General features: G+C 42.6%; 1 protein-coding gene across 4 annotated transcripts; it reads left to right on the top strand.

Annotated features, from left to right (window-relative positions):
* Nucleotides 1-758: 758 nt before the first annotated feature.
* Nucleotides 759-10,953, top strand: LOC107077601 (uncharacterized). Of its 4 annotated transcripts, none has more exons than XR_001478626.2 (12): nt 759-1,017; nt 1,111-1,175; nt 1,310-1,400; nt 1,638-1,732; nt 2,793-2,952; nt 3,877-3,994; nt 4,564-4,667; nt 5,007-5,104; nt 6,044-6,151; nt 7,453-7,609; nt 9,253-9,562; nt 9,902-9,994. XR_001478626.2 is itself a non-coding variant. In XM_015349166.2 (12 exons), the coding sequence occupies exons 1-12, from the start codon at nt 963-965 to the stop codon at nt 10,259-10,261; spliced, it is 1,734 nt and encodes a 577-aa protein (XP_015204652.2). In that variant the 5' UTR covers nt 760-962; the 3' UTR covers nt 10,262-10,953. The 4 variants fall into 4 exon arrangements, 3 of the variants coding, with proteins under 3 accessions (XP_069039345.1, XP_069039351.1, XP_015204652.2); XM_015349166.2 differs by having other exon boundaries at nt 760-1,017; nt 6,031-6,151; nt 9,902-10,953; XM_069183244.1 differs by having other exon boundaries at nt 6,031-6,151; nt 9,253-10,953.
* Nucleotides 10,954-13,530: the final 2,577 nt, after the last annotated feature.

A 13,530-nucleotide genomic window follows, 5' to 3' on the forward strand; every position in this document is an offset into this window, starting at 1 on the left:
GGCACTTATTAGTCACAGATTACTTATTTGCCTGCACTGAATAACCTGTGCTTCAGTACGTTATTACAACAGTACTACGCGACTAACAGGTCATCTCTAGCGCAAAGTGGTCTTGTTGCTTCTTACCGTATTAACAAATGTTTCTGCTAAACCGGGACATTACTATAAGGGAACCTATTCTGATAGCATTCAAGTTTGGTTAGAACACAGTTGTCAGTCTGTAGCTGGAAGGTGGATAAATTAGAACTGATGACTGCCCAGACCTTTAATTTTCAGGTTTTACTTTAGTTTACCAATGAATATCTGGCGCGAATATAGCGGTCTTCAATAGAAACCGTTAAGGTTCGCAAAATACTTAGACATAGAGAAATTTTAAACACGAATTACGACACACTTTTCAAAGACAAAACTTTAGGCATGATCCATTTTCAATAGTTCTAGCCATCACACTATTTTCTCTATGAACAGCTGCTCTCGCCTTCATGCCCGGCTCTAGTTGTCAGCAGCAGCCTGGCTGTGTGAATGAAGCGGGTCACTTTGTGTCAACCAAAACGAAAAGTGTTCCCAGCGCATTTGTGAAAATCCTGACTGAATCTGATGGGGTTCTGAGTTGAACCGACGCTTAACAACTCTTGACCCTTTTAGGGCTTGTTTGGTGAGCTGTTTTTTTTTAAAGTTGCTCATTATTGGAATAAAAAAAAAACAGGAATTAAATTAGTCCTAAAAAAAACTCCGTGCTGTCATGCTCACATGAGCCACGGGACACCGCGATAAGTTCGTTCCAGCGCGTTCGAAATTTTGCATGCGCTTTGAAAGACAAATTTCTTTTAAGACTGGTAGAGGCGCTTGGGTACCGACAGGCTGATTGAGCGAGTTAATTGATACTTGTGATTGTGAGAGTTTTTAAATAGCTGTTGATCAGGTTCAGTCGTACAGAGTTAGGGAAAGGTGTGCGTCTCGGCATGTCCGGAAACATTTGGACGGCTTTGTGTTGCTGTCAGAAAGGCCAGGACAAAGGTTTGGATTGTAAATTTAATTCGACATATATTTTATGTCCTGTTGTTTTGCTCTCATATTTGCTTATCCAAGGCCTTTTGCAAACCTCCCCAGATGGCCAACAGCAGGCGGGGGAAAAGAAAAACAACGAAACGCTACGAAAGGTCGAGAATACTGAAGTAAGGCTGAATCTTCCAATGTGTTCTGAATCAGAGATGTTTTTACCAATGCCAAGTCAAATATTGCGTGTGGCCATAAAGAGAGCTTTCCGAGTCAGAGAAGATTTCTCTCTCTTTTTTTTCTCCCTTTTCAGCGCGATCCGGTTGTTCATCAAGTTGCGCACGTGAATATTGGCTATCTGTCCGCGGTGTTTGATCAGAAGGAAAGCTTGTCTAGCCAGGAAGGTAGGCGTCCTGCAGTGGTGTGCCATTGCGTTACTGATTCTTTCACATTTAATACTTAACGCGTTCACAAAAGTGGTTTAATGTCGACGCCATCGACGATCAGTTTAAACAGGCATCGAGGGCTTCGGTTCCATATGCCACCGCCCCTCCGTTTGTTTAAAAAGTTATAAACCTTTTGAATTTTAACCTACATCAATAACGCAGGATTGTTCTCTCCGTTGACGCCTTTTTTTTTAGATTCGCGAGGGCGTCTGGAGTCCACCGAACACCAACAGGATGAAGTGGCCGTGAGCGAGGCTGAAGAGCGAGGGGTGCTGGGTTTCCCGGGACAGGTAAAGGTGTTCTGGGGCTCCAGAATGAGTCCAGCTCCTTCACACGCTTTTTTTTCCTGTGAGTTTGCAGAATCCTAGAGCTAGCCAAAAGAGCAGTTTCTAGTGTGAAACAGGCATCCCACCCTGGGCAGAGATAACCTTGATCATCTTTTTCTTCTGAAGGATGTGTTCAAAGCTGGGATCTTCTGTACTGTGTAAAGGCAAATATGCGATTTCAAATTAAAGGCCATGCACTTGGTATGTGCAAAGTACATCACTCTTGATGTATTGCACTTGGTGTGTTTGAAGTTTTTCCATGTAACGCCAGTAACTCGTGGAAAAAACCCTGCTGACTGCAAAGCGTCACACCTTCATACAATACTACGCCTTTTCTGTGCCTGTGATCAGTTCTGTATGCTTTCGTTGTACAAATAAGGAATATTCAAATGGGAAATGCTGTGTGGAACAGACACCCCCCTGCTGTATCATTACAGATCTATTTTGATTAAACACTTCCAGTTAATCCTATTAGGTTAGTTAAGGGCGCACTATGTAAGAGAGCTGAGGGAAAGCCAGGAGGCTTGTGGGTCCCCAGTTTTTGGAATCCCTGCTGTTTTAGGAGGCACCTAAAGTTTGAACTAAAGCTGATGTAGTGAACATCTTCCCCCTTGAATACACTGCATACTGACCAGCTCAAAACCATCTTCGTGTTTAACGGCTTTTTGATGTAGGAAAGGTTTGGCTGGACTTGACACTGGTAGGGTTTCAGATGATGTTGAGTGGAGCTGTTTGTCAGGTGGCTGAGGGGGAAGGCCCTGGGACGCTCAGCTGTAGATTGATACTTTATTGTCCACTGCTGTGGAAATTTGTCTTTGGCTTCTCCCACAGAAGTACAAAACATTCAAGCAAAATATTGGGGTCACATGAAATCACAACAACAGTATGTGATGTGTAAATAGTTGGATGGATAGATGGGGGGGATACATTTTAATACCTTCATTGAGTAGTTTTATTGCAGAGGGGACAAAGGACTATGTGACATTCTGAAAGGTGTCTCTCTCCACCCTCTCTTCCTCTGCAGAGCGGCTGGACTGGACCAGCAGTGCTCAGCTCAGAAGAAGACCGAGGCCGAGGCTACAGGCTGATCAAACAGCAGCTGGCAGTGGCAGAGAGGGAGAAACGCGAGCTGGAAAAACAGGTGCACCAGGCTAACCAGAGTGTCCGGGACCTCAAACACGAGGGTAAGTTTTTTTTTTTTATGATTAGGGGCTTCAGACCCACATTCTAGGACATAACCCTGGAATTAAATGAATCGTCGATAACGATAAGATATTTAACCCTCCCAAGTGCAGTATCTCCTGACACCACGAAAGGGACCCTCTCCCACCCTTTTGTTCTGGCTGTGCTATTAAACTGTCTAGAAGTCTAAAACTTTTAATCTTGAATGATTCTTTTTTAAGCTAATGACTTGTTTGCAGTTACAGTGCTTTCACTACATGCATGATGCAAACTAGAACAAATAAAATTCCTCAGGACTGTCTCTAGAATACACTTTCCTACAGTACCTCCTTTGTCTCTTTTTCATCCCTAGCGCCCGTAAGGACATGTACCAGGTGGGGCCTGAAATTGTGACTACTGGAACTATGCAGTCAGTCAAAAGAGGGGCCTGAATATAGATATGGTCATCATGTTAGTCTAGATCATGTCACTGAGTTTTTTTAAAACAATATTAACACCCCGCCCCCCTTCCTCCATCCATTCATCCCTTTACTAACTGCTTTATCCAGTTTGGGCTCACATGGGTACCGGAGCCTATCCTGGCAGGCAGTGGGCGCAAGACGGGGTACACCTGGGCAGACACGCAGACACATACAGTTCCCAGAAGCCAATGAAAATACCAGCATGCCTTTGGACTGTAGGAACAAACCAGAGAACTGGAGGAAGCACACATAGACACGGGGAAAACAGAAGGGATCAGTTCCTGGGGCGCTCAGGCCCCAATGCTGTGAGGCAGCAATCTGAACCCCTGCACCACTGTGCTGCCCTAATGCCCAACTGCCCCTGCCACGGCACCTTTCCATGGAGACCTTCCATAGTGTCGTGTTTTTGAAGCTGCAGTCTGCTCTCTGTCTGTGTCACTCAAGCTTGCCATTCTCTCCTTTTAGTTGCTGTTTTACAGAAACGTCTCCAGCTGGTGGAGAACCCACCACACACCCTGTCGCCTCCCAGACCGCCCACCCCACCCCCTCTGCCCACTCCTCCTCCTCTTCTCCACCCCCTCAGGTGAGACAGCTTTGACTGGGTCATAAACCCAGAGCTTGGGGAAAACTCTCCTCCTGACAGGTGTCCTTTGGAACAGAATGTTACAGTCTCCAGGTAACATTCACACATCATTTCTGTCATTCACCACTTCTGTATAATGCAGGCTGCTGCTTGGTAAATTAAAACTATGAAGATTTAGAATTTGTCTGGACAACTGGATTGTGTCTGTCACAAAACATGTGTATACACAAAAGACCAATTTGCCCCATTTGGTTCATTTGCTTACTACTAGCTAATTGATCTGAAAATCTTATCCAGCTGTTTATTGGCATTTCCATGTGGCTGTTCCAAACTCTCACATCCCTTTGTGTAAAGTGCCTCTTGGTTCCACTTATACAGAGTAATTTACCATAAAAGTTTAAACAGTGAGGACTGTCAGAAGTCAGAATTTCACATAAAGAGTGAAGTTTTGTTTTTCTAGACAGACTTGAAGTAACTTTTCTTTTTAAAAAATTGGTGTAGCTTGTCTGCTTCACTTGTGACTGTGGTGCTGAAATGCTCAATTCCTTAAGTACTTTTGTCTGTTGCAGATCCTTATTGTCAATCATCCAAAAAAAGAAGGACTCTAAAGAGCAAGACCCATCTTGCACACAGCAAGAAAACTACTCACCAGCCTCGCCTGAAAGAGCTACAAGTGTGTAAACAGCTGGATATCTCAGTGTCAAGATCTGTTTGATGAAATGTTATCACTTTGAAATCTTGTTGTAGACAAAAATGTGAAATGCTACTTTTAAATAAGTAGATTTCATCTGCCATTTTGGCTGTGTACATTTTAGAACTTTTCCGATTCATAGATTTACTGATGTTTTATAAACAGTCACCTGAGTGACTACAGTACATCTTAGCTTTGTCCTGAATAGAGCCAGTGAACCCATTCTCTTCAAAGTAAAAAACACGTATTCATATTAAAAGCATTAAAATCTGAAGTCCGAGTTTTACTATAAACCCAGATGATCTGGCTGTTCTCTTGTAGATGACGTCTCTACCAACCATCAATGCCCTGGCATGAACGAGGTCCTGGAAATGATCAGAAATGGGGTTTCCTTAAGACGTGTTATACAGGTACAAAAGGTAAGACCAAATCATGAATTATGTGAATATTTTTCACATTTGCGTTCATGCAGCTTCATAGTGGCACCTTTATAAAGCTGGCATGCTACTTTTATAAAAGGAAAATGCCCTTTAGAAGATCAGTAGGCAGTGCTGATCATACTGTATACGGACTGGGATGTATGCAGTACTCCTATCTACCGGTAGAGGCCTGTATTTTGTGTACTTTCTGAAGTGCCAGTCTTAAAATATAGGTTATACCCATTTTTATTGAAAGTAGCTGATCCCAGCTTTTTAAATGCCACTGAGATCCAATCTCCCATCCCCATCCAAAAATCTACTGCCCAGTATTTTCCAAAGCTCTGATGCTGTATTGGTTGTGAGCCAGATAACTTTATCTTCTTAACCAAAAGATATTGACCTTATGATGTAGAGCAACGTTTCTTTCCTGCTCTGAATTTGTTTTAATCAAGTTGCATAAATGTAGAGCCCTGGGGCCTTAAAGATGTGCACCTGACCAAAACATCTGCATTTTTTCCCCTCCAGTAAAACTAGGGTTGCTTTGCTTTAGGAGATAGTAGCAGGAGAATATTGTGCGATTCAGTATTCATCCAGTTAACTGGCTACTTTTTTAAAATGCGATGAATTTACCAACTCAAATTTGCAAGAGCCGAGGAGAGGCATACTGAGCCCCAGCTGTTTTGTAACTGCCTGGTGCTCGGTTGGCGGATTGCCCAATGAGGACATTCTGCGCTAGATTTTCATTTGAAGCTAGTCTTGGGCATTGTTGGCAGGGATGCTAAAAAACCACTTCTGTGTTCGTTTGGCTCTGTGCTTTTATATTGGCTTGATGTCTGCTTAAAGAAAATGAAAAGGGACTGGGAGCCATTTAACTTGCTGCCTGGGGCCTGCAATGACCTTACCTCTCTCTTTGTGCCATTTTTGAGGGGACTTTCAAAGATGTCTGCGACCAAGAGGAGCAACTGGAAGTCAGCAGCAGCTCCGCAGAGCCTGAACTTGAAACCATCCTTAAAAGGAGAAAAGAAAGTGTGGATCACTTTATCTCAGGTAAATTTGAGATTGATTTACTGTGATTTAAGAAGACCATGTTGCTGTTGCTATCCCAAAATTCAGTCCATGTGTTTAGGGCGTCAATTGTTCTTCATTCTTTTACTCTTTTTATTTTCATTGTTTCTAACTTGGTCTTGGTCAGCCTTCGAATTGCCTGAATTCCAGATTTTTCTTTTGCATGGCTGGAGCTCAATTCCCCTTCTCCTCCCCTCAGATTGCGGGCCCCCAAGTGTCTTAGCGCTTGGTCACTAGCCGACTGAGACTGGGATTCCCCATGTGGCGCACAATGGGCAGGCTGTCACTGTCAGCAGCGGGTTTTAGTTAGCTAGGTCCCTTGGCAAAACAGCAGCTCCTATGACTTGTCAGATCTTGATCAGGGCTGTGCTGGGCTTCCTGTAAGGATGTGTGGCTGGTGTCATGGCAGGGGCGCATGAAGGACCTGTAGAAGCATGTCTGCAAAGCTTCATTCATCTCCCCTTACGAAACGGCATTAGTTACTGTGGATTAAATTGAAGAAACTTAAGTGAGTGGATGTAAGATGCGTGAAAACTGTATTGTAACACAACCGTACCTCATGTTGTGATGTTATGGGTGCCATTGTCTGGATGATACTATGAGAGAGATGAGCTTATTGTTTAGTCTGCTAAAGATGCCTGTGTGTTAATGTAGCCTTATCTGACTTTGAGGCTCAAATTAAACCTGAATTTACACCCTCCTATCAACAGCTAAGACCAAACCTATGCATTTGATGGCATTTTCCTGTTTTCCTTTGCTAGCAGCTTTCGAGAGATTTTTTTGCCCAAAACCAATGGAAAGCCATCATCAGAAACTGGATTTGGTGTTACAGTATGCGACTGGAAAGTGTCAAATGATTTTTTAGAATCTAAATACGTTTTTAAAAAGGTTTGAAACCATTACTACTTTAAACATCCTCTTTGTTTGAATGGAAGACCTGCAGTAGTGTTACTTTAGGGTATGTAAGAATGTAAGAGGTGACATGCCAGAGAATGCTGTTCATTTGGAAGCTAGGAGCTAAGTGATCCAAGGATCTCATTCAGGTGTTTCTTGACAGAAGCCAGGGAATCAGAAACATGGCTGGATGTCCTTTTGCATGCACCCACAACTCCTTGCTTAAGGATATGCTTTCTATTCTTTTTGAAACACTTCATAGTTCTTTTATGCCCCTTGGTGTGTTTCAGTGTTAAAATTGGTGAGACTTTCTTTTGAACAGTCGGTCTTGCTGCAGTATTGCCGCTTTGAAAGTCACCGTCCTCATTAGCATACTGATTTATGGGCAGATGGCTCTTTTGAAGAGGATTCTGCAGAGGACACTGGTCAGCGCAGGCTGGACATGCCGGCCAATAGCTCCCAAGTCAGGAAGAATCCTGGAAAAGAGAACCCTGGCTACGTCTGCCAGGATCAGGCGGAGAGCCAGGAACATGGGAACTCGTGGAGGTAAGAACAGTGTTGAACATAAGGCTCACTATCCCAGCCTGTTACATGAGCTACAGATGTCTGGGATCATGCACTTAATTTCCCTTCAAAATGATATTGAATTTTTAGTTGCAAAATGTTGCAGGTATGAAATGCAAGAGGTGGGGCAGCAATATTGTCTACGTCTGCATGTAGCTTGTGATATGTTGTGGACTTAATCACTGATGGAGCTTTTGTTTATCTGTATAATTGGGGTAGTCACTATGTAAGAAGCATGCTTTTTGGCCTAGGCATTTAGAACAGACATTAATTCTCCAATTACCTCTAGACCAGTTCCTGTCATTTTTCATCCCAAAGAATACAAAACAGCTTTGTCCATCAGTGTAGCATCTACATGTTTAATTCATAGCAGCTATTTTGTTCCAACAGATCAGAAAGAAAAGTGTGAATTTGCCAGGCTAGTTTAATTGAGGGTTAATTTGGGGGCTAAATTTGCAATCCAGCAGACATGTCTGTTCTTGCTAAGAGTGGCTTTGGATCTTGAATGATCAAGTATTCCTCACTTCAGTTTAACATCTCAACCAAAGGATGGATGATTAATCTTTACAGATGAATCAAGAGTCTGCTTTTCAAACACTAGCACAGAATCTGCCAGTTACAGAAAGCGAGGTAGCCTAGCTGCACTTTTTAAAGCAATAAGGATGATTTTTGTTCGAGCACAGAACCATGCAAATTTACTTGCATAGGATCAGCATTCACCCCTCCAGCTCCAAAAATAAGCCAGAGATTAAATGGAATATTAGCTGTTGGATCTTTTATTTTGGCAGAATATAGCCTTTTATAGAGTGATAATGGCAAAAAAGGGTGCAGAGTTAGTGAATTTTCCCATTTCCAGCAGCCCATAGGTTGTGTTCTCCACTTCAGGGAGTGCTGCACTGCCTTGGCCATCACGGTAGCTTTATTTTTGTCAAATTCTACGGTGTCGCGAACAAGCAAAGAGAAAACTGAATGCACTGTTATTTATATGTTAGTTTAATTTCGCCAAGAGAATTTATGTGCCTATAGATGTCAGAGCCATATAATGGTAAAATAAATCCTGATGCCACTCTTTATCTCTGCATCCCCCTAGCGGTTTATAGCTGTAGCCGGTCTCCTACAGCTGTGCTTCAAAGCAGTGTTAGATACTTTGTTCTGAGAACTGCATGACATCTGATATTCTCTGATGAATGTACTGTATTTCTGGTAGAACTATGGTTCATAACTAGGACCACAACCATACACAAGTTTGGTGTTTGAGTATCAGGTCTTTTATCCCTGTAAATCGGGGGGTCTTGCACGCCATTCCCGGACGTCCTTTTGTATTCTGGTTCTGTTCCAATGTGATTTAATTTGGAAAATTAGGTCGACATATAAGATTGTTCTCTGGACGTTTACAGTTGATCCTACAAGTTGTGCAGTTGGTTAATGTCATGGTTACCTATTCACCTTGGTGCCTAGTTAAAAGCATTATAGTTATGCAGGTAATTAAATATTTAGAGTAGCTACGTAACTGAGAATAAATAAATACAACTAGAACGAACGTGACAAACAAAAACCAGACGACAGTAGAATCTCCAGGGATTGTTTGAGATCCCTGGTGTAAGTGCTGGTGTTGATCTTTGCAGGGAATCGGTGGGAAAGCACCTTGAATCCAACAGTGAGGCTGGAGACGAGGGCAGCACCAGCAGCACCCTCCCTGTCACGTCTCCACTGGACGTTGGTCAAGTGGATGATCTCTCCTGTCCTCCTGATCCAGAAGGCCATGCTGAACCATGGTTCGAAGATGTGGCTTCAATGGACCCCAGTAATATGGACCCTGAGACAGAGGATCATGTCATCCTTGGAGCGATTCTTAGCGATTTGATGACTGCCTTGAAGAACCAGGATCTTTCAGACGATGGGACTGCTTTAAAGGATCAGGATGACACGGATACTGTAAGTAAGGCAAATCCCCATGTGTCTCCAGAACTTCCTGAGCAAAGCCAAGAACCACAAGACATGAATGAGGAAGAATGGACTGATGTGAACCTGGAAGCGTTGCTTATATCCAGATCCAACCTTTGTTTTAGGAAAACAGTAGACCCTGATGAACACCTTGAATGCCATAATATCAAAAACAACCAGAACAATGGTCAACTAGATGTATTAAATGAAATCAGTGTGGAAGACGCCAAGCAAACCCTTCCAAAGGCTTTAGAAGATGGAGATGTGGTGTCTTTGAAGGAAGCTGATCTAGTAGACCTAGATAAACACATCACCCCTTTTCTCTTACAGAATGGTGCACTGATGGCTCCCCCAGCACGATCTAGTGGACAGCATGATCAAGGTTGTATCTCTTCTGACACTGCAAAGGTATTGAAAGGAGACTTCATAGAGGAGAGTGTAGATAGTCCACAAGAAGCAAGCCTGGTGCCCAGAGATCACCAGCCTCTTAAAGAAAGAGCCAGCTTTGTTGTAGGTCAAGGAGATGTGGGTTCTCCTCCGCAAACCACCCTTCCTGCTCATGTGAAAAACCAGAATGTGAAGAGACCATGTAACTCACCTCACTGTTATCTGCCAGGCACTGATCTCCTTCCAGCTCTTGAAGATGAGAGAGATTCCACTGACTCGGACATACCTGTGTTCTTTTGCTAAGGAGTAATCCTGTCAGAGTTTGTAATTGATCCATGTTGACCTATGTAGTGCATAAATTGGCCATTGTATTTTACTTTTGATTGCATTGTTCAGCATATTTTGTTTTATTAAATAGAGAGGGTTGGAAACCTTCAGTTTTTTTTAATCCAGTATTCAGTTTCATGGAAGTATTTTTTCCTTGGTGCATTTGTGGTTTTAATTGACAAGTTTGCTTTGAATAAAATATTAAATGAGGCATTATTTGAAATTGTTGATATTGTTGTGAAATGCATCAATTGTGTAACATAAGCACAGAGAACGTAGACCTAAAATGTATGGTAAATTAGTGAGCCTGTCAAATCAGTATGAACAGTGATCATGTACTAAATGTAGAACATGATGAAACATTTCTCTTCTCAATTTAAAGTACTTGATTTGACTAAAAAACTAGGTCATTTAGAATTAAAAAAAAACTTGTTTCTCTGGCAGTGTGGATGACCTTTGGAGATATGCAACTTGCATTGCATGTTTTAGTCTTTTCACAGCATGTAGAGTTATTTTTGAAGTGTGACTTGAAAAGTGCACTTTTCAAAAATATTTTCCTTTTTGTATGTGACATGAGTATAGCCATGGGAATAATTTAACAAGTAAAATGATTTTTGCTGCATAAATGTTTACAGAAGACAGTGAGAATAAATATTCAGTTAACTAAATCATGTTTCCTGTTTGTGTCTCGGGTATAACCTAGTGAGGTGTTGGTTAAGGATAAGTTCTAAATGTGGAGTATTCACTGTAATTCGAAATGCGCTATAATAAATCTTGAGGCTGGTACAAGAGCAGCAACTCATTCAAGAATTGGTCAGTGAAGCCTTGTTTCATTTTCAGTTTGGGGTTTAAATCTGCCCAGATTCTACACACCCCTGTGGCCTTTCTGTACACGCAGTCTAGACATTAGTTGGATAAATTGCATTGCTGCTTCACAGTGCTGGGGCCCTGGGTTATCTGTGTGGAGTTTGTATGTTCTCCCCGTGTTTGTATGCATTTCCTCTGGGTGCTCCCACAGTCCAAAGACATAATTGGTAGGCTATTTGGCTTCCTGGAAAATGGGGCCTGGTGTGAGTGAGTGTGTGCCCTGTGATGGACTGGTGTCTTGTCCAGAGTGTGTTCTGCTTTGTGCCCGTTGGTTGCTGGGAGGCTCCGTCTCCCCTGTGACCCTGTATTGGATAAACAGGATCAAAAATGGGTGATTAAAAGCTAAGTGGCATTTCCTTGCTGAACAGATTATTGGTATATAAAGCTCATTGCTCAAATGTCAATTACGTCTGCCCAGTAAACTTCCCATTAAGGTTAATGTAGTGTAAAAAGAAGGTGCATTAACAAACTGAGAAGGACAAACTGATGAGCCTTGCAAAAAGGTTATTGTAGTAGAACTTGTTGAAATGGTACCACCGCCTCTAGATGGCCTGCTGGAGACATGGAAATGTGCAATGTGTAGCCAGGGTAAAGGAAAGGAAAAGATCCAGGGATGGTATTTTGTCAGAAATAAAAATGAATGAGCCATGTGTTAATGATTTCTACCACATCGATGTTCCCTAAGTGGGCTTGAAACGGATGTCCTCATCTTTTAAAGATCTCTTGTCACCATGGCTCAGGAGTGAAGATTTAAGGAGATGTTCTCCTGGTTTTTGCATGGTTGTCCTCCAGGTGCTCTGCAAGACTGAAAACATGCTGGTAGGCAGGGCAGGCACAACCCATACTTGGGCCCGGGTGCAAGTAAATAGAAAAGCCTCCCCCCTTCCCCGGCTTCCTTCTCCCTCTGCCAGTGCACACAGAGCAAGAGAGCAGAATTACAATGGACTAACATATTGAACTTGATACTTGGTAACTTATTTAAAAGTGGAAAAACATGGGCCTACCTCACAACTTGACTGTTGGCAGTGCTGTTCTCTATAGATGGCAAAGCTGGAGCCGACAGTCTTTTCTGTGACAGGGTGGACCTTAGATAAGTTTTGATCAAATTCAGTTTGTTAAATGAGCGTCCAGCACTGGCGACTGCAACTGGACTCGTTAAAAACACTTGACATGCAACCACTGTGTTTGGAAACGTTTTCCAATGGTCTTTTCTGTTTGCGTTTCTCGCTACCTGCTTTCATGTTACACACTAACTTTTCTTAGCTCAGTGTAAGCTTGTCTGTTGGTCAGTCTTGCAGGGGAACAGGTCACGTTATCCAATTCTACATCTTTTGGAGTGAATGCGCCAATGACCAATTGCAAATCATCCGCACAGCCGTGTTTTCCCCATCGATCGTTGTTTTATTTAAAAATATGCCAGACTGCTATTGAGAATACACCGCGTTCCCCACCCCTGACCTATGAACTTTCGTTCGTTTATTTTATGGATGGTCTTGTCTCCAAAAAAAAAACTGTCATTTGAGTTAGCAACTTGCCCCCCTTAGATCTGGGCCCGGGTGCAGTTTTACCCATTGCTCGCCTGGTAAGGCTCCAGTTCTCCAGTTTCCCTTGCAACCCACCACCAGGCCCTGATTTTGGTGTCCGTAGGCCCAAGACACTTTCACTCTGAAGTGTGTAAAAAGAAGGGAAAACGCCAACTGAATTGCCTTGGGTGACATGATGCACTTTAAAATATTCTAATGCTAAACCACGTGATTGATGGAGCGAGTTCTAGTTTCTAGAACAGCTGCTGGATAGCGTATGATTGATTTGGAGCACCTAGAGTCGATCGCAGGCATGTTGTTTCAACTCGTTTTTCATTAGTCACGTCGGCCTGCCTAGGCACTGTGCTTACACTCCCTAATGGGAAATCCGGCCCTGGCCTCCACTGGATAAGCAGATTAGAAGATGGATGATCTCCTGTTCATGGTTTGTGTGATAGTGGATTACTCGTAGCGCTGATGAACACGCATAGCGGTGTCTCATTCCAAAGCATACACAGGCAACCTCAAGTTAATGGAGTGTACAAATAGTCCAGTTTCGAAGTGGTTTCATCTCAATTTTCATAGACCTTGTAAATTCCAGGACATTAGCTTTATCAAGTAATCATCGTGGTATGGATGAATTAAAAAAAGCTAGGGTGATCTGCAATAGAAGAATAGAGGGCTAAGTGTGGAGTGATAATATAATAGCATGGAGGATTAAACTAATCTGTATGTGAGGGGAACCGTACAGTAGCTATCCAGCAGGTGTGTGCTATAGTATATTGGTCCCAAATTGCAAGGAAGCTCAATTGCTAATGGTATGTTCTTTAAGAACACTATACAATCATTTAAACA

Source organism: Lepisosteus oculatus, chromosome 2 (genome assembly GCF_040954835.1).
Source record: "Lepisosteus oculatus isolate fLepOcu1 chromosome 2, fLepOcu1.hap2, whole genome shotgun sequence".
Lineage (NCBI taxonomy): Eukaryota > Metazoa > Chordata > Actinopteri > Semionotiformes > Lepisosteidae > Lepisosteus > Lepisosteus oculatus.

Coding starts and splice junctions, on each gene's coding strand:
- LOC107077601 (XM_069183244.1), top strand. CDS start 963: ATGTCCGGAAACATTTGGACGGCTTTGTGTTGCTGTCAGAAAGGCCAG. Junction 1,018..1,110: donor TCAGAAAGGCCAGGACAAAG/GTTTGGATTGTA, acceptor AAACCTCCCCAG/ATGGCCAACAGCAGGCGGGG. Junction 4,668..5,006: donor CTCGCCTGAAAGAGCTACAA/GTGTGTAAACAG, acceptor GTTCTCTTGTAG/ATGACGTCTCTACCAACCAT.